Genomic DNA, 20,446 nt, shown 5'->3' on the forward strand with positions numbered 1-20,446 from the left:
TATCTTTGTTTTCTAGGGGTAGCCCCTGGTAAGACCCATGATCAATTTGAGTGCGGTTTGTACTATTTTTTACTTGCTTTCTTGTTGACACCAGAACCAGGAATTTTTAATCCCTCAGAGCAGGTTTTCAAGACACATCTGACTCCTGAACAACATGCATTTGAGCTGGGTGGCTCCACTTATACACAGATTTTTTTCAATACAGTGCAGTATTGTAAATGTATTTTCTCTTTATGGTCTTCTTAATAACACGTTCTTTTCTCTAGCTTACTTTATTGTAAGAATGCAGTATATAATACATATAACATAACAAATATGTGTTAATCAACTGCTTTATGTTACCAAGAAGGCTTCTGGTCAACAGTAGGCTATTAGCAGGGGGAGCCAAAAGTTTGACAGAGATTTTGGATTGCGCAGATTTTGGATTGTGCAGGGTGGGTGTGGGGGCATGCCCCTAACCCCCACATTATTCAAGGGTCAACTGTACTTCCTCCTTCCACCAATCATTAGCCAGCTCTAATGTGCTCAGACAGGTTGGCCAGTGTACAATTTGGGTCATTATGTCCTTTGTAGATCAAGATGTTTTTTATATACAAGTATTGGTGAGGATGTGGAGAAAAAGGAACCCTCATGCACTGTTGGTGGGAATGCAAACTGGTGTAGCCACTGTGGAAAACAGTATGGAGTTCCTCAAAAAGTTAAAAGAACTACCATATGATCCAGTAATTGCACTATTGGGTATTTACACAAAGAATATGAGAACAGTAATTTGAAAGGATATGTGCATCATTATGTTTATTGCAGCATTATTTACAATAGCCAAATTATAGAAGCTGCCCAAGTGTCTGTCGATAGATGAACAGATAAAGAAGATGTGAAATATCACAATGGAATATCAGCAATGAAAAAGAATGAAATCTTGCCATTTGCAACAACATGGTAAAATGCTAAGTGAAATAAGTCAGGTAGAGACAGACAAATACCATATGATGTCACTCATATGTGGAACTTAAGAAACAAAATGAACAAAGGAAAAAAAGAGACAAACCAAAAAACAGACTGTTAACTATAGAGAACAAACTAATGGTTACCAGAGAGATGGTGGGTGGGGGAATGGGTGAAATAGGTGAAGGGAATTAAGAATACACTTATCATGATAAGCACAGAGTAATGTGGAATTGTTGAATCACTGTATTGTATACCTGAAACTAATATAACACTCTATGTTAGCTAACTGGAATTTAAAAAAGAAAGATGTTCTTTGTATACATCATGCCTTTAAGGACTGGATTTTTTGGTTGTTTTCCTAATGAAAAATGTGGATGGGGGGTTATGATTTAGAGTTTCACAAAGCCATTGTTAACAACTTCAAATATTACATCATTCTGCTGAAGACTGAGCAAGTCTGGCCTAGGTCATCAGAGGGCTACACTGGCTTCATTTGATTCTCTTTCCTAGCTTGCCAGAAGTGACTATATTCTTAAGAAATTAAGATGTAAAACTACTAAAAAATCAAATCAAGCAATAATTTGAGTAATTTAGAAATATTTTTAAAAGCCATAAAAAGTCTAATCAATTCAGGGTGCCTGGCTGGCTCAATAGGAGCATGTGACTCTTTATATCAGGGTCATGAGTTCGAGCCCCATGTGTAGTGTAGAGTTTACTTAAAAAAAAAAAGTCTAGTCAACTTGTCAACTTTGTATCTCCTTAGAAAACCATATTCTTATTTTTCACATTTAATCATTACTGTACCTAATCCTGTTTTTCTCCTCTGTTGTGTAGCATTATTAAAAATAGTCTAATACAATACTTAATGGTTAAGAAGAAGGCTTTTAAAAATATAACAAACATATTTTTATTTTATTTTAAATATTTTATTTATTTAATTGACAGAGAGAGAGAGACAGCAAGAGAGGGAACACAAGCAGGGGGAGTGGGAGAGGGAGAAGCGGGCTTCCCACCGAGCAGGGAGACAGATGCAGGACTCGATCCCAGGACCCTGGGATCATGACCTGAGCTGAAGGCAGTCGCTTAACCAACCTAGCCACCCAGGCACCCCCAACAAACATATTTTTTTAAATGGCATCCCCAAGTCTACTGATCTTCAGGGTCATGCTTTAGCTCCTTGCTTGTAACCCATAAAGATTCCACAGAAATCTGATAGCTGAGGAAACTGAATGATTTCCCTTCTGGGAAATGTTTCCTTTCTGATTAAGGTAATCATTGGGTTTATGTCACATGAGCAAGCTAATCTGAACTCAGTGGGTGAGATGAGTAGAAAGACAAGGATGAGTAGACATGAGAAAAAGAATTTTGGAAAGCAATCAAATTTGACTTCTCATCAATACAGACTAGTAAGGGAGAATGTAAGGCTGGAACTCAAAGTAAATATGGGCACGTTAGGAGCATGGGTAGGCTGTGATATAGTAAGTTGCCCCTATGTAAAACAAAAAGCTTACATAAAAAAGCAAAAGGCAAAAAAGATAATTCCCTAAGAGCAAGTTATCACAGCACAGGCATGCTTGCTAAGACCCAAGGAGAAAGAAGGGCCACAAACACCATCACCAGTAAAGCAATAAGGTTTTTATAGGCTGGCAGCCTCCCATTCATGAGCTTTATTATAAAAGCTCTTACAAGTGCCATTGTGATACCTGATCTGGATTCTATTATTTCAATACCACACCCATTCGATCAATACACATTACTGAGGACTGCTCCTTGTGACCTTTCTTCACAGACTGTTAAGGGGCTAGTAAGGAGATAAGACAGTACTCTAACTAAAGCAAGCAAGCAAGAAGTGCTAGAATGGTGCTGCGGAGTTCTGAGGAGGGACAGCTCACCTCCACCTGAAACGAGGAGGTCTTCGTTTTTTAACAAAAAATCAATTTGCTAATATTCAAATTTTTACATTTTGAGAAAAATTTAGTTGTGGGCAGTTCTTGATTTGCAAATTTGGGGAGCACCTGCCTAGGGAGGAGGAAACATACTTTCATTATTTTTTAAAACTTTTGTGCTAAATTGCAAACAAACACAAAAGTAGAGAAATTAAATGATGAACCCACGTTTATCAGTACTTTACCAATTATTTTCCAACCTTCCTCAGCAGCTTTTTGGAGTATTTTAAAGCAAAACTTACATGTACTGTTTCGTGCAAAAAATATTTTAGTATGTACCCGTAACAAGGAAGGACTTAAAAATAACTACACTATCATTATCCCAACAAAATGAACAATAATTCCTTCACTGAATTCCCTCAGTCCATGTGCAAATTTCCTCAATTGTCTCAAAATGATCTTTTTATTTGTTGGTATCAAGATTCAAACACGGTGCATAGACTCCATTTACCAAATGCAGTTTGGATTAAACCAAATTTATCCATTTGGGTGACATCTACCAGAGATCATGCATTCAACACATGGGCTTATGGAGCTGACTGTCACCCTAGCACTTCGATGGGCTGTAGATCTGGACCCAGTACTGGCCCACTCTTTAAGCAGTGGAGAGGCCAGCTCCTGGCACACAGGAAGGAAGCAGCGTAAAAACCAGAAGACGGAAATGCTGGAGCTAGTCTGTCATGGACTCATCATCCCCTGGGCTGCGTTTCCTAAATCAGATGATGGAAGTGGCAGTGACTTTTATATGTGCTGTACTGCTAATCTGTCCAGACAAGGGAAGTCAGTGGGGAAGTCAGTGAGAGATGCTTCTGTTGCAATGAAGTCCAGGACCTCGATGGAGGTGGGACATCTGTATTACAAGAAAAGAGGGCATCGCTCTTACACTAGGCAGCAGGGCCAGCTCGGTCCCAGGAATGGTTGACCCACATGATCTCTGGCTATGCCTAACTTACCATAGGGTCTGCAGGAACAAAAGTGATGAGTAACTACACTAATGTATTACTTGATTGGTAAGTAGGAAATCTCCAAATCTGGCAACAGAGACTCAGGGGCTCACACAGCTCCCAGATCTCAGCTGATTTCCACACTTAGAGCCTCTTCATGAAGCAGAAGCCAGGTGACCTTGGGGTAGGTATCCCACAGTTACAACTCTTCCTTCCAGCCTCCCCAAAAGGGATCTTCCACCACTTACCTGGTAACTGTGCCCCCTGGCAAGGGACCCCCGCCCCCGCCTCCCCGCCCCCCCCCCCCCCCCCCCCCCCCCGCCGGCCGTAGTAAAATCTAAGCGATAATTCTTCCTAATCCTTCCTTTCTGACGGAGAGGAGAGAGGGCCTCAGCAGGGATTTAGCTTGTGTAGATAGATGGCTAGGACAATGGCTTGGCTGAATGGCTTGGAGGAATGTGGAAAGAACAAAATAGGTAACAGACTGGTTTGGGGAAGGAGTATGATTAGATAAACCAGAATATACTCAAAGCATGAGAAACCATCTGTGCTATATGAATGCCCAGTTGTATCCTATGTGAATCCGATTGCAAAAGAGGCCGTTTAATAATTGTGTGAACACTGTGTTCCACTCTGTAAACGCCAATCTTTGTTCCTAGTCATCTTGATGCTTACTCAGTAGGTTCAGGGAGGAAAAAAAAAAAGGCCATGGTGGCAGAAATGGATGCCAAGCCTGGGCTAAACCACAGGGTGTCCCTCTCAACCAAGTTAATGATATGGTTCCTTGAAGGAACCAGACAGCTCCTTGTGGAGAGTTGATTACAATGGACCCTTTTCATAATAGAGGGGTAGATGATCTGTCTTTAGTGGGAAAGATATTTATTCTAGACCTGGATTTGTTTTCCTTACCTGTCAGACCTCTGCTGGAAACTCACTGAAGTCCTCATTCACTGTCACGGCACCTCTCACGGCCATGATTCTGCCAGAGGACCCCAGTGAGGGAAGCATGGTGACAGGCCGTGCCCACGAGGGTCACAAGTGTTAGCCTGTTATCATCCTGAAGCACGCAATCATGGCCGAAGGGAAATGAAGTTATGGAGATTGCTTGGGGACACATCTTGACATTGTAATGCCCTGTTGGATGGGGTATGTGCACTGAACCGGTGCCTGACAAGGCAATGTGCACCCACAGCCAGAATACAAAGGGCAAGCACAGGGGCCGCTTCTTATAATGACTTAATAATACATCTGCAAAATATTTTCTTCCTATTCGGTAACTCTGCCCTGTCATTCTCTCAAGAGAGAAGGACCTCCACGGGAATCCACAGGCCCGGCCCCACTGGATTAGAACCAAGGCCAGCCACTTTCGCCTCCCTGTGCACTGGGAAAATGAGCACCCGAGACAGACATGGATGTCTTTTGTGGTCAGTGCCACCACGGTTTCTCAACCAGACTTATGCAATAACCTCCAAGTCAGTCTCCCTTCCTCTGTGTTTTTTCCCCCAAACCATCCTTCCTCTCTAAAGCTTCAATCAGTGCCTATCACTCCCCAGCTGGCAGTGGCTTCCCGTTTCACTCCAAGTCCTACCCAAGACCTGCAATGTCCTTTCTATCCGGCCGCAGCCTCCCAGCCAGACTGCAATGCCCTCTTCTCCTGCCCTTATTTCCTGAAGTCCGGTCAAGGGCCCTCTCGCTGAACCTCAGACACATCAAGTGCCAGCCTACCTCTAGGCACCTGGAGTGCCTGCCACAGATCTTTGGCTCCTGCTCATCTTTCAAGCCTCCACTCGGGCGTCACCTCCTTAGGGACAGTGGGTCACCCTCTGCCATGCCCTTCCCAACACTCCCTACTACATCACCCACATTCATGTTCCCCAGAGCAATCATTACTGCCTGAGAGAAGGGTATTTACTGACTTACTGGATTGGATTCAATGCTGGAATGTGAACTTGGTGATGCTTTACCCTCTGCTCCACTCCACATGGTAAAAACCAGTGCCTGGCAGGCTCCGGTTAGTGCCCCACACATTTTTATAGATGGGCTGTTTTGACTGAGGGAGGGGAAGAAAAAAGACGATGGCAACTCTAAGCAAGCAGGACCACTCACAGCTCCACACCACGGGGTGAAGGTCTGGGCCACCTCACCTGGCAAAGGACACTACCAGGTAAGGTACTGGGCAGGTGGTGGGGGAGTGTGCGACCAGCACGAGATGAGCCAAGTCAACAATAGCACGTATGGCCTTGCAACCAGAAGCAGAAGAGAGAGATTTCCTTTTGTGGTATCACATATATACATAATATTTATTTATTTTCTATCTCCTTTCCTCCCCCACCTCCTTCCACTACCATGATAAGGGTGTGTTGTGTAAATTTCCCTCTGGGCATACACAGTGGAAAAGGAACTGGAACAGAACTGAGGGAGAAATGGCTACTGCTCCGGAGGGCCTAGACTCAGAGCTGTTTGCAGTAACTGATGAGCCTCTGGATTGTCTCCCTCAAGGGAAGGAGTGAGAGGGTTTTTAATTATACATGGAGCAGGTGCATCATGCCAGAATGACATTTTTTAAAAAATGAACACCCTCCGGGGCACCTGGGTGGCTCGGTTGGTTAAGCAACTGCCTTCGGCTCAGGTCATGATCCTGGAGTCCCGGGATCGAGTCCCACATCGGGCTCCCTGCTCAGCAGGGAGTCTGCTTCTCCCTCTGACCCTCCCCCCTCTCATGTGCTCTCTCTCTCTCTCTCTCATTCTCTCTCTTTCAAGTAAATAAATAAATAAATCTTAAAAAAAAAAAATGAACACCCTCCACCCCGCTTCATTTTTCTTTATAGTACCACCTGCCCAGTTATATAGTCACTTGTTAATTCATTATCCCCTCACTGGAATAAGTGATTTAAGGGTTTTGTTCTGTTCCCTACTGTCACCTGGCACGTGGTAAGCACTCAGTAGTTACTGGATATATGAATGAATGAATGAATGAACAAATGGAGAACCTGTCCAGAATCTACTTCTATTTCTAACACTACTTGGATTTCCTCTAGGGGAATGACCTCCTTTCCATTGTGTTCAGCCTTGGTGACAGGGTACCATGGACCTGCCTCCCAATATGGAAGGCGAAGGGTCTCTGGAGGCCCCTAGCCCTTCTCCCTGTTCCAGTGCCACCAGGCAGTAGACACCTCACACCTAAGCTTCAAGGGTTGATTTCCCTATCCTGGGATTTTTGACTTTTAAGTGACAGAAGGAATGTTGGCTTTCACTCATTCCTATGCCCTCCTGCTACGTGCTTCCCTCAGCTTCTTCCAAGTGGTTCCTTGATTCCCAGAAACAACCCTAAAGGCCATCCATTTCCCACACTGGTTCTCTAGCCATTCTTTTAACTCTGGGGACATCGGACACCCTTCCAATAAATTCTCTTTTTGCTTAAGCTGGTCAGAGTTCGTTTTTGTTGCTTCTCAACAAAAGAACATTGAAGTCAAAACAAAACACTGTTAGAGAAAGCACAGAATTAAGCTGTTTGTATGTATGTATACAGGGTTGGATGGGAGCCAGCAGAGACTCCGCGACCCAGCAGCCTTAGCAAATTCATACAATAAACATGGTTTTATTTCCTATTTTTCTTCTCACTTTAAAATTGTAGCCGTCCCTTTTCATGTTGTTGCAGGGTTTTCCTATCTGTGTTGTAAACTGTTGTGAGGTAGTGGCCCATGCAGCACCCCAACTCACTATTCCACTCTGGATGAACATTTACCGTGCTTTGACTTTCGTGCCATCACTTTCGTGCCACCACTTTCGTGCCACACTGTGAAGAGTATCTTGTGCATATAGCTTTCTTTCTCCTTTTGGATGACTTTCTGAAAACACATCACCAGAGGTGGATGACCGGATCAGAGGGGATGAACATGGGGCCTGGCGCTGAGCGGCTTTGCAGGAGGAAGACAATGAATGCACGTTGTCTCCAAGGGCACACAAGGGAATGAGAATGTTGACATAAGGTAATGGGAAAGAAGGGAGCTCTAGGCAAAGGGGCAATGTGAGAAGCACAGAGGGAGTGTGAAAGCCTAGAGAAGATAGAGAACACTGGATGGCAAGCTCTGGAGGGAGAAAGGAGAGAAACAGATGGAAAGTGAGACTCGGGTTGCACAAAAGCCTATAAACCCATAAGGAACTGGGACTTGATTCTAATGCTTGGAAAGAGTTGAACATAAACAGTGACTCTGACTACAGTGTGTATGAAAATTTGGCCTGAGGAGGTGAGGGGGTGGCTGTGAGGGGAAGGGTTAAGGAGCCTGAGACGCAAGGTGACCCTGAGAGCCAAAGGATGGAATTTAGTGACTCCCCGAGAAGGGGGGCAAGGACTCCCAGGTGTCCAGCCTCCTTGGTTGAGGGGCTGACAAAGGCATGAGATGTTCACAAATTCCCTCAACCTCCACCTGCAAGTCCCACCTTAAGTCCTCTCAGTGTATGTGACACGAGTTAGAAACCATGGCAACACAATTGGGAGTGATAGCATTTTCTCACCATTCACCAACTCCCTGACTTCTCACCACCCAGTGTGACCCTCCTGGGCCACGGTCCTCAACAATTTCTGTCAGAATCCATCAGTGACCTTCTTGTTGCCATCTCTGGTCACTAGCCATCATCCTCTTCTGCCTGTCCTTAGAAATGCCTCCCTTGACCAGGGAGTCCATACCTCCTTGTTCTTTCCCTTCCTCGACCGATCCTCTTCCTTCTCCTCCTCTCCTTAGAATTTTAGTCCTTCAAGTGACACCCTCCACCTTCTTCAAGGCTGTTGAAACCTCACCCCTTCTTACAGCTTCAGTTGCCACCCTCACGTGGACTTGCCCACACAGTGAGGTGGTGGCCCGGCTGAGGCAGTAGCTGGGTTTCCTAATGCCCAGCTCTTACTCTCATGCTCACCACATGATAATCATTTCTAAAAGTAAGACAGGAAACCCTGCTGTTGGAGCTATAATCATAGCACTTCTTTAAAGAGTCAATATAGTTCAGTGGTTAAAAATGAACCACTTGGTATTAAAAGTTCTATTTGTAGATTCAAATCCCATTTCTGCCCCATCCTGGGTGAGTGACTTAGGGCAGTCTACCCCTGTATACCTGGGCTTTCTCATCTGTAAAAACAAGGATAATAATAGTATCCAAAATGGCAGGTAGCTACAAAGATCAAATGAGCTAATACATCAGAGCACAAGGCACAGTCTGCCACATGGTAAGTCCTCAATAAATGTTAACTCGTTACTCTTGTCCAGTGCACAACAGGCCATACCATTCTTATCTGACCGGTTGATTGGCACTGACATGAATTAGTGTAAGGGAAGATTTTCTTTTTTAAGAATGTAAACATCAGGGGTGTCTGGGTGGCTCAGTCAGTTAAGCTTCTCCCTTCAGCTCAGGTCATGATCCCAGGGTCCTGGGATGGAGCCCCACGTCGGGCTCCCTCCACATCGGGCTCCCTGCTCAGTGGGGAGTCTGCTTCTCCCTCTCCCTCGCTCTTCCCCTCCCCCCTACTTGTGCTCACTCTCTCTTTTAAATAAATAAAAATCTTTTCAAAAAATTAAAAGATGAAATGATTCCATTCATTAAAAAAAAAAAAAGAACGTAAACATCATTCCAAAAATGTGGTTTTAATTCAAATCAACAAGTGTTTACTGGGTAAGTACTGTGATAGCATATTAGCTACTACTGTATTAGACAAACTTTTCTTTGGCATCTGTGAATCTCAAACACCCAGAAAGAGCTTCAAAAAGGTTCAGACAAATGCCTGGGACTCCATTCTTAGCTCTCCACCTACAGGAACTTAGGTACACAGACACAAGGGGAGCAAACTTCTCAAACGGGGTCACTGTGACGACACAGAGCACCCACTCCAGAGGGCTGACGACACCCTCACGTCTGTAGCCCCTGAGATGAGCCCTCCTCACTCCCAGGGGAACAACGCCCTAGCCCAGAGGCAGCAGAGAGGTCCACAATCGAATGGGCACCTTGGTTTCACTGGGAACAGTCCAACTGAGGACTCCACACCAGTTTCTGAAAAGTGAGCCCCCAACCAGGGTGGGCCTGGGAGACTCACCATTGGATGCTCGCATCTGCCGCCGGCGTCCCACTCGGTCCAGCCCAATGGGGGTGCTCTGGGAGAAGGTGAAGGGCCGGAACCGGGCCGAAACCGCCTTGTAGGGCAGCACCTGGTGAGCGGGCACAGGAGGCCTGGCTGCCGGCTACAAAAGGAAAGCAAAACGCTGTGAGGGGATGCCAGGAAGTGGCAACTCCTTCAAAGCTCTTCACACACACAGCCCTGAGCAGCTCGGCACTGTCACCTCCAAGCCACTCACACACTTGAGACGCTTTCTCCAGACCGTGGCAAGAGCTTCAGGCTGCACCCAGGCGCAGTGGCAATGACTTATTCCAAGATTTTAAACAACCAGACTCAAGGGCTCTTACCTCACAGCAACACATTTCATGTTATTTGTCAGCAATATACCAGGGGTAACGCTCAGTAAAAGCAAAGCGTCCAAGAAGAGAAGCAGATTTAGGAAGTGGTGGCTTTCTCACACAGAGTCAGGGGCAGAAAGGAAGAAGATGTGTTCCCAGCAGCAGCCTCCAGGGCGAGTAGACGGTCCTGGAGGACAGACTGGGACTGGCATACCTGCCAGGCACATCCAAGTGCAGCCACTAGGTACGCATTTGTGAGATACAAATGCTCCTTACCTCAACTATCATGACAACTGAGCTTTGTTTAAAAGAAGTTGGTTTTCCACTTTCCACGAATTTACCCAGGTCTCTTTAGAATCACCTATGTACCCTGTTGATTTTTCCCCGTGAACCATCTCTATAAATCGAAGGCCAAGCTGGCTTATGCTTTCCTTAGGTTTTCTTCATATTTCCCCACCCAGTTCCCTAAATGAGACTACAGTGCATAAAGTGACCTTACCACATTCCTTCTTAATGCTCTGAAGTGAAATAATTTCTAAGTGCTTTTGATTTTCCCCATACTGTGTTTCAAGTTAAAACAGATATACGGTTTGCTTTGGTTCAGAATCATTTCCTAGAGTACAGCACATCTTACTGTTGCAAAAAGTTCGTGGGATTCTTCCACTTCATTTTTTTACCTTTAGAATGCAATTCAATTTAAGTCAAGAGGAATCTGAGTGCTTGCTATAAACAAGGCATTGGGCTGGGCTTCACAGGGAGAATGTAAACATAAAATCCAATACTAACATAGATTTTTCTCCCCTTTTAAGAGAATTTTAGGAGTTACTGATGATAGCAGCTAGCAAGCTCAAAAGTAAAACTGGATGCTTACTCATGTACTGTTCTGGGAACCCATGACCATGCTGCGTCTCACCAAATAACATACACTCCTCCTGAACAGGGCCTTTATTTAAATGTTTTGTGGCCCCAGAGTGCTCTTTGGGTAACTAATAAATACCTGTTGAAATACTAAGGGGAAAATATAAAAATTTTATTGGTAAAGCAGTTGCAAAGCAGCAACTTGAATGTAAAGAGTTAAAAAATGGTAGGACACCTATTTCCTTAGCCCCTAAAAAACTGATTTCTTATTTTCTTATCTTTATTTTTTAACATCGGAGGACATTTTCTCTTTCAAGAACTTCTTTCAGGAAGCTCACTAAATATGCACTGCTACCTTCTCCTTATTCAGATCTCACGTGGTTTAGGACAAACAGCACACTAGTTTCCTGTATTGTTTGAGACTCCAGGAAAGACAGAAGATTAGTAAAAGGCATCCAAACGTCAGATGGCAGGTTAATTCATGAGTGTTTTCAGAGTCAGGAAGAAAGGTTGGGAGTCTGTTGTCCTTGAGGCAGACAGAAGAAAGAAAAGCAGCAGCCTGTTTAGTTCATAGGGGAGAACAAAGGCCAGGAAGCTGGAGGGCTCTGTTAGCTTTGGTAGAAGCACGGTCTTACTCGGGTTAGAAGACTCTCTATTTCCTCTGTCGGGCTGTTCCCATAGAAGCTGAGCCCGCCTATCACGGAGATGGGGCGTCTTCTCCAGCTTCCTTTGGGGGAGCCCACGGTAGGGTTCTGGTCTGCAGCGTCTGCAGAGGCCGTGTTTGGCTGGCGGTCTCCCTCCACGGTGTCCTCTTTCTGGGGGTCCACAGCAACTGAGTCTTCGGGAATAGACAGACTCCGGGTGGCCAGCTGGCCATAGTCAGAGAGCGGTCGGGGCCTTGATCTCCTCCCAGAACCCCACTTCCTCCTGGTGATCCTCTGAGACTCCGTCCTTTCTTCATCCCGGGATGAGTCCCGCCTCCAGGATCCCTCTGTCACAACCTTTTCAAATGCGAACAAGTTAGGTGAGCACCAAAATCCAGGAAGGTATTGAAAAAGAACAAGCCATACACTCCCTCCCATCCTCTTCAGCCCTGCCTTGAGGCGTTCTTGGTATACTTGTTTGGTTTTTTTTAAGTTATTTCTGTAACAAGAAGACATAACTGAAATGTGCATTAAAATAAGCAATTCATCTTTAACTGGAGGCTGAATTAAAACCATAATTTAAATAGTGATGTATGGTGACCGAGGATGAGCTATGATAAAAGATACTAAGAAAATCAATACCATTGTGAGTTGCTAGAAAGAACTTCTATGGTATCACCCAAAATACAAAATATACATAACAATAGCATGGGGAAATGCAGGAAATCCAGTTACTTAAGGTCTGCGGGTTTGGTTGTTTGGTTCTGCCGCTGTTCACTGGGAAGAATGGGTCCTTGTGTGGCTGGAAATGCTATACCAATGATAAGTGAGATAGCCCTTATCAGTCACAGTTAATTATTGCTCTTAAAAAGCCCTGTGTAGACTAACCATGCCCAGGTTCAGCCCTGCCTGCAGATAACCTCTATGTCAGCAGACCCCTCAAAGTCTGGGTTCAGAGGAGGGCTGCTGCCTAGTTCTACAGGAGGTTTCTCCCATCCCTGGTTATTATTTTTTTTAAACACATTTTTATTTTATTATTTTTTAAAGATTGTACTTACTTATTTGAGAGAGAGAGAGCAAGCACAAGCATGGGGAGAGGCAGATGAAGAGAGAGGGGGATAAGCAGACTCTCTGCTGAGCAGGGAGCCTGATGTGGGGCTCGATCCTGGGATCATGACCTGAGCTGAAGGCAGACGCTTAACCGACTGAACCTCCCAGGTGCCCCGCCCCCCCGGTTATTATTTAAAAATAAAATAAAAACTAAAAACAGTCCAGAGCCCAGGGAAGAGAACAAGAACAAGCAGAGTTGTACTGGAGGGCAGGGCAAGCAGAGCAGGCCACCCAGGCCTGGAGGCCACCAGCGGAATGGCCCCAGGCAGCCAGGCTCTGCCTCCAGGACTGGCCCAACAAGGCATGCTGCTTGCCAATCGGTGGCAACGAAGAGCTCAAATACAGTTCCTGTAATTTCCAATCCCATGTGCCTCAGTGGTCCCTAAGATCATACACAGCTGATTTATGAGCAACATAGCGGTTTGAGGTGCCGACCCCTGGTAGGTCAAAAATCTGCATGTTAACTTTTGGCTTCCCCCAAACTTAACTACTAACAGCCTACTGTTGGATGGAAGTCAATTAACACATGTTTGGTATGCTATACATAGTATATACTGTATTTTTATAATAATATAAGCTAAAGAAAAAAAAGATGTTACCAAGAAAATCATAAGGAAGAGAAAATACACTTACAGTATTGAACTGTATTTATTAAAAAAAAAATCCATGTGGAGGTGGACCCGCACAATTCAAACCTGTGTTGTTCAAGTACCCACTGTACTATGAAAAATCTGATGAAGAGCAAAGAAAGCAGAAAGGGATTTACAGACACTCTACTGCATTGCCATCATTTTTCAAATTAGGAAAACGGAAACCCAGGAAGTGAGGGCACTTGCCCAGGGCCACACAGCCCATGCACAGTAAGAGAGACACTGAAATATGGGCCTTGTAATTTCTCTTCCCACTGTACTAAGTCACCTCTGCTCCAAAGCTACTAAGTTCTAGCAGTCACCACTTACCGTGCTGTCTGCAGCTTCTGACAGCAAGGAACTTCATATTTAAATCAAGTCACCAGTGAGGGATCTACAATACACCCCTGTGTATTCTATCCGAGCTCAAGGTATTCAAGAAGAGACTTTTTTCCCCCCTGAACTCCCTTATCTGCCTGAAAGCAGAGCCTCCCCAAAGAACTCATTGTCATAAATCCACAATTGTGCAGGTCCAATCCTATCTTGGGATAGGATTTTCTTCCTCCAACCAGGGAAGATTTGACTCTTAACAGTTGAGAAGAGAACCCCTGGCCTCAGCAGACAGTGGCCACAAAACTATCAGACCTCCCATTTATCTTTCCTAAATCACTGGGTTTCCCATAAGTGCCCTTCTCCACCTCTCCTCCCCTAGTGAGAAAGTATAAATGCCCCCAATTCTAACCACTTCCTGGAGTCACTTTTTCCTGTCAACTCCCACTTACTCACATGAATAAAAACCTGTCTTTTCTAATCTGTCTTTTGTCAGTTCAATTCCACACACCCCCACATAGTAAGCCTAAGACGGTGGAGAGAAAAAGGTTTTCCTCTCTGACACCATCATGGGAAAATATGAGAAATCATGAAAAAGTTAATTTTTTTGCATTACATATGAAAAACAGGATATTATGGAGAGTTTAACTACATTATTAAACTAAGTGGCACAATTTAAGCACACAAGAATAAGCCATTTATATTATCACCCTGTGATAAAAAGGTTCAGACAAGGTGTTAGAAAGACAGAAGCAAGACAAAATTACAGGCAAGGAGTAGTCTAACTGGTAACAAATCTACGTGCAGTTTTTTGAGGTTGTTTTTGTTCTCTGGGGTGTTTTGGGGGGTTTTTTTGCACTTACGCAACATGCAGCATGCCTCACTGAAGCCTTACAGATGCAGACAGGAAAATAAGGAAATGAGCGTAGGAAGACAGGAGGCTGTCTTAGTTGTTCAGGTAAGAGATCCTTCTGAGACCAAAACATACTCCAGGAAGTGAGGAGGCTGGATAAAGGCAGGTATGCTCAGAGCAGGAAATGAGAGGGCAGGAGACGTGCACAGGATGATTTCTTTAACACGTCATGCCTCAAGTTTCAACTGTTCCCACCGGGGGGTACGCATTAAGAACTGACTGTCATTCTCCTAGAACTATTTATACAGTCCCACTGAAGATACAAAAGGAGAAAACAGCCTTTACAAGTGGTACTGAATGTTCTAGAAAGTACAAAAATTAGTTAACATAATAATACATACAACTGAAAGTTCCGCTTTACTACAGAAGAGGGAGAGACAGTGATCCTTGGCCAGAAGAGACTTACATTCCTTGTAAAACAAATCTGAGCTTCAACGCATATTCTAAAACTGAATCTCCTTTTGGCAGAGTCTGAGTACTTCCAGAATACAACGGAGGTTCATTCCAGGGAACACAGTTTGACTGTGATTATACCTGCAACTACAAACACCCACCACCACCACCACACTCCGCAGGTTAATAACCTACCCTGGATTCCGCTACCGGCAGGGGCGGACCAGAGACACACTGAAGGAACAAGCAGTTGACCATATCCATGCTCTCTGAGATTCTTTCTTGCCTTTACACCAGGATAGTGAAGGCGTAAGGGGTCATGCCAGAGCTGTGTCTACTGACGCTTCTCCTCACAACCCAGCAGCCTGGGCTTCAGATCAATCCAGGGCTCTAAGCTTGATTGGCCAATTCACACCCAAGTCATAAACTTTTCTAAACAAACTTTGCAGCTGAGTGGCTGCCCTTTTAACTCTTGCTTCTCTGTATTATTGTTTTAAAGTATTTTCTAGTCAGGAGTCCTGAATTTCTTCTTCCTATACAAGATTCCTTTCTTTGCTTCACAAAAGTAAAAAGCCAAGATAGATCTTATTACCTCCAGTGAGACACTTCAAAACATGTTTTGAAACCACAGTGCAAGTTAACTGAGGGAAAAAAAAAAAACGACAAAAAGCCCTGATGTTACGTGTATCCATTCAGAAGCTTCGTCTAAGGGAAGTTTAATGGATCAAACAGCAAAAGTTGTGGGTTGAATTATGCCCCCCGTAAAAGGTACATTGAAGCCCTAACCCCCAGGGCCTGTGAATATGATCTTATTACCATTTTTGTAGATGCGATCGAGTTCAGATGAAGTCATACTGGATTCGGGGAGCCCTAATCCAATGGCTGGTGTCCTTAGAAAAAGAGGGAAATTTAGACACAAAGATGAAAGTAAAGACAGTCATATGGGGACAGAGTGATGCATCTATAAGCCAGGAAACCCCAGGCAGAGGCCAGAAACAGATCCCCAGACTTCTGATCTCTACAACAATGAGAATTAAGTACTCTTGTTTTGAGCCACCTGGTTGCTAGAAATTTGTTACAGTAGCCCTAGGAAACTCATACAGCAAAGCAATTCAGAAGAAAATACTACAAGCAGGGAAATTAAGATGCTTTGGGAAGACTGAAAAAAAATTAACCAAAGCAGAGCTTTTCCAGCGGAAAGAAAAAAAAAAAAAAAGAAAGGTATTCTCAAGATGTGCACTAACACAATAAGCAAGACTCCCACATTGCCTCAGCATCCTGAACAGCGAGCGTAGGGAATTCAGGTGCAGTCCCAGAACTGGAGGTGAGACAAGAACACATCCAGACAGCTCACGTTGCAGGAAACCGGCCATAATGTTAACAATGACAGCTGTGGCAGGCTTGGGCTACCTTACCCAATCCTCACCACCACCCCGCGAGGTAGGTAACTTATTCACGACATTCTACCATTTAGACACTGGGGCAATGACTCACTCTGGTTAACAGAGCCAGAGGAGACAGGCCCATTTACAACTCAGTCTGTCTGACTTCAAAATCTCTGTCCTTTCCACTCTGCAGCCCTGCATCCTTGGCATACACTTTTACAGAAGCAAGACAAAACTTGATAGGTCTTCCTGCCTTTAGCCGTAGAGCTGCTTGGAAGGGGGCGGGGGTGCCGGGAGGGCAATGACAGGAAGAGAGGCTCTGTAGGTACCCCTGCAAGCTGGTTGAAAGCTAGAGACCCCTTTCCCAAATCACCGTTTTGTTTTGTTTCGTTTTTTAAAGATTTTATTTTTAAAGATTTTATTTACTTATTTTCCTCCCTGCGGAGCAGGGAGCCTGATGCAGGGCTCGATCGCAGGACCCTGGGACCATGGCCTGAGCCGAAGGCAGACACTTAACGACTGAGCCACCCAGGCGCCCCCCAAATCACCGTTTTAAATGCATAAAATAAAAATTAAATAAAATAAAATTTTATAAAGTTTATAAAAATTTATAAAATTCACATTTTAAATGCATAAAATAAAAATTAAGCTGAAATCATAATCAGATTATTTTGAAATATAATTATCAAAATATTAAAAGAATTGATACAATAATATATATAAAACACATAAATTAAGAAGACTAGCAATCAGTCTAAAAACTGCCACATTTTGGAAGTACTGATGAATACAACAGATTTTAAGAAATCAGTAAAAACTGCTGTGTGATGTGAAAAAGATCTGTGATTTCTATGGGTGACAAAATCACAGGGGTTGGTAAGATAAAAGTGCTCTGGCTTGGGCGCCTGGGTGGCTCAGTTGGTTGAGCGACTGCCTTCGGCTCGGGTCATGATCCTGGAGTCCCGGGAGCGAGTCCCGCATCGGGGCTCCCCGCTCAGCAGGGAGTCTGCTTCTCCCTCTGACCCTCCCCCCTCTCATGTACTCTCTCTCTCTCATTCTCACTCTCTCAAAATAAATAATAAATAAATCTTTAAAAAAAAAAAAGTGCTCTGGCTTGCTGCCTACAATCATAATTGAAGGAAATGCTACATTTTACCCACAAGGTACTGAAAATAAAAGCCCCACTCCTCAATTTCTGTTGACAGAACACTTGGATGAACTAAGGTTCGAAACTCCCAGTTGACACAGTTTCGCTTAAGACTAGTCTATGGTACCAGCTCTGTGCTCCAACTCCAGAAAAATGAAATTTTAGGCCTTATATATTGTAAAATTTAAAAAGTGGCATCTCACTATTTAAAGCTATACGTCACTAATTTCCCTTAAGTGAAAATTAATGTGTCATAAGACTATGCATAGGCCTTTTTGTCCTTTTTCATAGTAACTTTTTATTTGAAATCCACATTATGTCATGCTTCATCTTTGCCATCTCAATATATTCACATTTCACATAATCAAAATTCTGAATAATTTCCCATTTAGAATTCCCCTTTAAAGGTCATAATCCACCCCCTTTGTAAACTAAGCTGGAAATCTTAGAGTAATTATTTATTCCTGCTCTTTTTTATTAACAACCCCCGAGCTACCTTTTTCAGCAAGACCACTGGATCATTCTTTTTTTTTTTAATTTTTTTAAATTTTTTTATTGTTATGTTAATCACCATATATTACATCATTAGTTTTTGATGTAATGTTCCATGATTGTTTGTGCATAACACCCAGTGCTCCATGCAGAATGTGCCCTCTTTAATACCCATCACCAGGCTAACCCATCCCCCTACCCTCCTCCCCTCTAGAACCCTCAGTTTGTTTTTCAGAGTCCATCATCTCTCATGGTTCATCTCCCCCTGACTTACTCCCCTTCATTCTTCCCCTCCTGCTATCTTCTTCTTCTTTTTTTTCTTAACATATGTTGCATTGTTTCAAGAAGTACAGATCTGTGATTCAACAGTCTTGCACAATTCACAGCGCTAGCCATAGCACATACCCTACCAATGTTTATCACCCAGCCACCCCATCCCTCCCACCCCCCACCACTCCAGCAACCCTCAGTTTGTTTCCTGATTAAGAATTCCTCATACCAGTGAGGTCATATGATACATGTCTTTCTCTGACTGACTTGTTTCACTCAGCATAAAACCCTCCAGTTCCATCCATGTCGTTGAAAAAGGCAAGATCTCATTCCTTTTAATGGCTGCATAATATTCCACTGTGTATATATACTACCTCTTCTTTATCCATTCATCTGTCCATGGACATCTTGGCTCTTTCCACAGTTTGGCTATTGTGGACATTGCTGCTATAAACATTGGGGTGCACGTACCCCTTCGGATCCCTACATTTGTATCTTTGGGGTAAATACACAGTAGTGCAATTGCTGTATCGTATGGTAGCTCTATTTTCAACTGTTTGAGGAACCTCCATACTGTTTTCCAGAGTGGTTGCACCAGCTTGCATTCCCACCAACAGTGTAGGAGGGTTCCCCTTTCTCCGCATCCCTGCCAACATCTGTCGTTTCCTGACTTCTTCATTTTAGCCATTCTGACTGGTGTGAGGTGGTATCTCATTGAGGTTTTGATTTGGATTTCCCTGATGCCGAGCGATGCTGAGCACTTTTTCATGTGCCTGTTGGCCATTTGGATGTCTTCTTTGGAAAAATGTCTGTTCATTTCTTCTGCCCATTTCTTGATTGGATTATTTGTTCTTTGGGTGTTGAGTTTGATAAGTTCTTTATAGATTTTGGATACTAGCCCTTTATCTGATATGTCATTTGCAAATATTTTCTCCCATTCTGTCGGTTGTCTTTTGGTTTTGTGGACTGTTTCTTTTGCTGTGCAAAAGCTTTTTATCTTGATGAAATCCCAATAGTTCATTTTTGCCCTGGCTTCCCGTGCCTTTGGTGATGTTTCTAGGAAGAAGTTGCTGCGGCTGAGGTCGAAGAGGTTGCTACCTGTGTTCTCCTTTAGGATTTGGATGGACTCCTGTCTCACGTTTAGGTCTTTCAACCATTTGGAGTCTATTTTTGTGTGTGGTGTAAGGAAATGGTCCAGTTTCATTCTTCTGCATGTGGCTGTCCAGTTTTACCTACACCATTTGTTGAAGAGACTGTCTTTTTGCCATTGGACATTCTTTCCTGCTTTGTCAAAATAAGTTGACCACAGAGTTGAGGGTCCATTTCTGGGCTCTCTATTCTGTTCCATTGATCTATGTGTCCGTTTTTGTGCCAGTACCATACTGTCTTGATGATGACAGCTTTGTAATAGAGCTGGAAGTCCGGAATTGTGATGCCGCCAGCCTTGCTTTTCTTTTTCAATACTCCTCTGGCTATTCGGGGTCTCTTCTGGTTCCATACAAATTTTAGGAATATTTGTTCCATTTCTTTGAAAAAAGTGGATGGTATTTTGATGGGGATTGCATTGAATGTGTAGATTGCTCTAGGTAGCATTGACATCTTCACAATGTTGGTTCTCCCAATCCATGAGCATGGAACGTTTTTCCATTTCTTTGTGTCTTCTTCAATTTCTTTCATGAGTATTTTATAGTTTTCTGAGTACAGATCTTTTGCCTCTTTGGTTAAATTTATTCCTAGGTATCTTATGGTTTTGGGTGCAATTGTAAATGGGATCGACTCCTTGATTTGTCTCTCTTCTGTCTTGTTGTTGGTATATAGGAATGCCACTGATTTCTGTGCATTGATTTTATATCCTGCTACTTTACTGAATTCCTGTATGAATTCTAGCAGTTTTGGGGTGGAGTCTTTTGGGTTTTCCACATACAGTATCATATCATCTGCAAAGAGTGAGAGTTTGACTTCCTCTTTGCCGATTTGGATGCCTTTGATTTCTTTT

At 43.6% G+C, this 20,446-nt stretch overlaps 1 protein-coding gene across 2 annotated transcripts in view; it reads right to left on the minus strand.

The window, feature by feature from the left end:
• SPATA13 (spermatogenesis associated 13) overlaps window positions 1-20,446 on the minus strand; it is a 150,931-nt gene that overhangs the window by 43,108 nt on the left and 87,377 nt on the right. The window contains exons 3-4 of one of the 2 annotated variants that reach the window (XM_028104856.2): window positions 11,773-12,138; window positions 9,921-10,065 (exon numbers count right to left, since the gene is read on the minus strand). In XM_028104856.2, the coding sequence (XP_027960657.2) occupies window positions 9,921-10,065; window positions 11,773-12,138 (511 nt within the window). Of the gene's footprint in view, window positions 1-9,920; window positions 10,066-10,288; window positions 10,331-11,772; window positions 12,139-20,446 lie in introns of those variants that run through there. The other variant, XM_028104861.2, reaches the window with a different exon arrangement.

The sequence above is a fragment of the Eumetopias jubatus genome, unplaced genomic scaffold, assembly GCF_037043125.1.
Source record: "Eumetopias jubatus isolate StellerSeaLion01/CBP00866 unplaced genomic scaffold, mEumJub1_p1.0 scaffold_3, whole genome shotgun sequence".
Classification (NCBI taxonomy): Eukaryota; Metazoa; Chordata; class Mammalia; order Carnivora; family Otariidae; genus Eumetopias; species Eumetopias jubatus.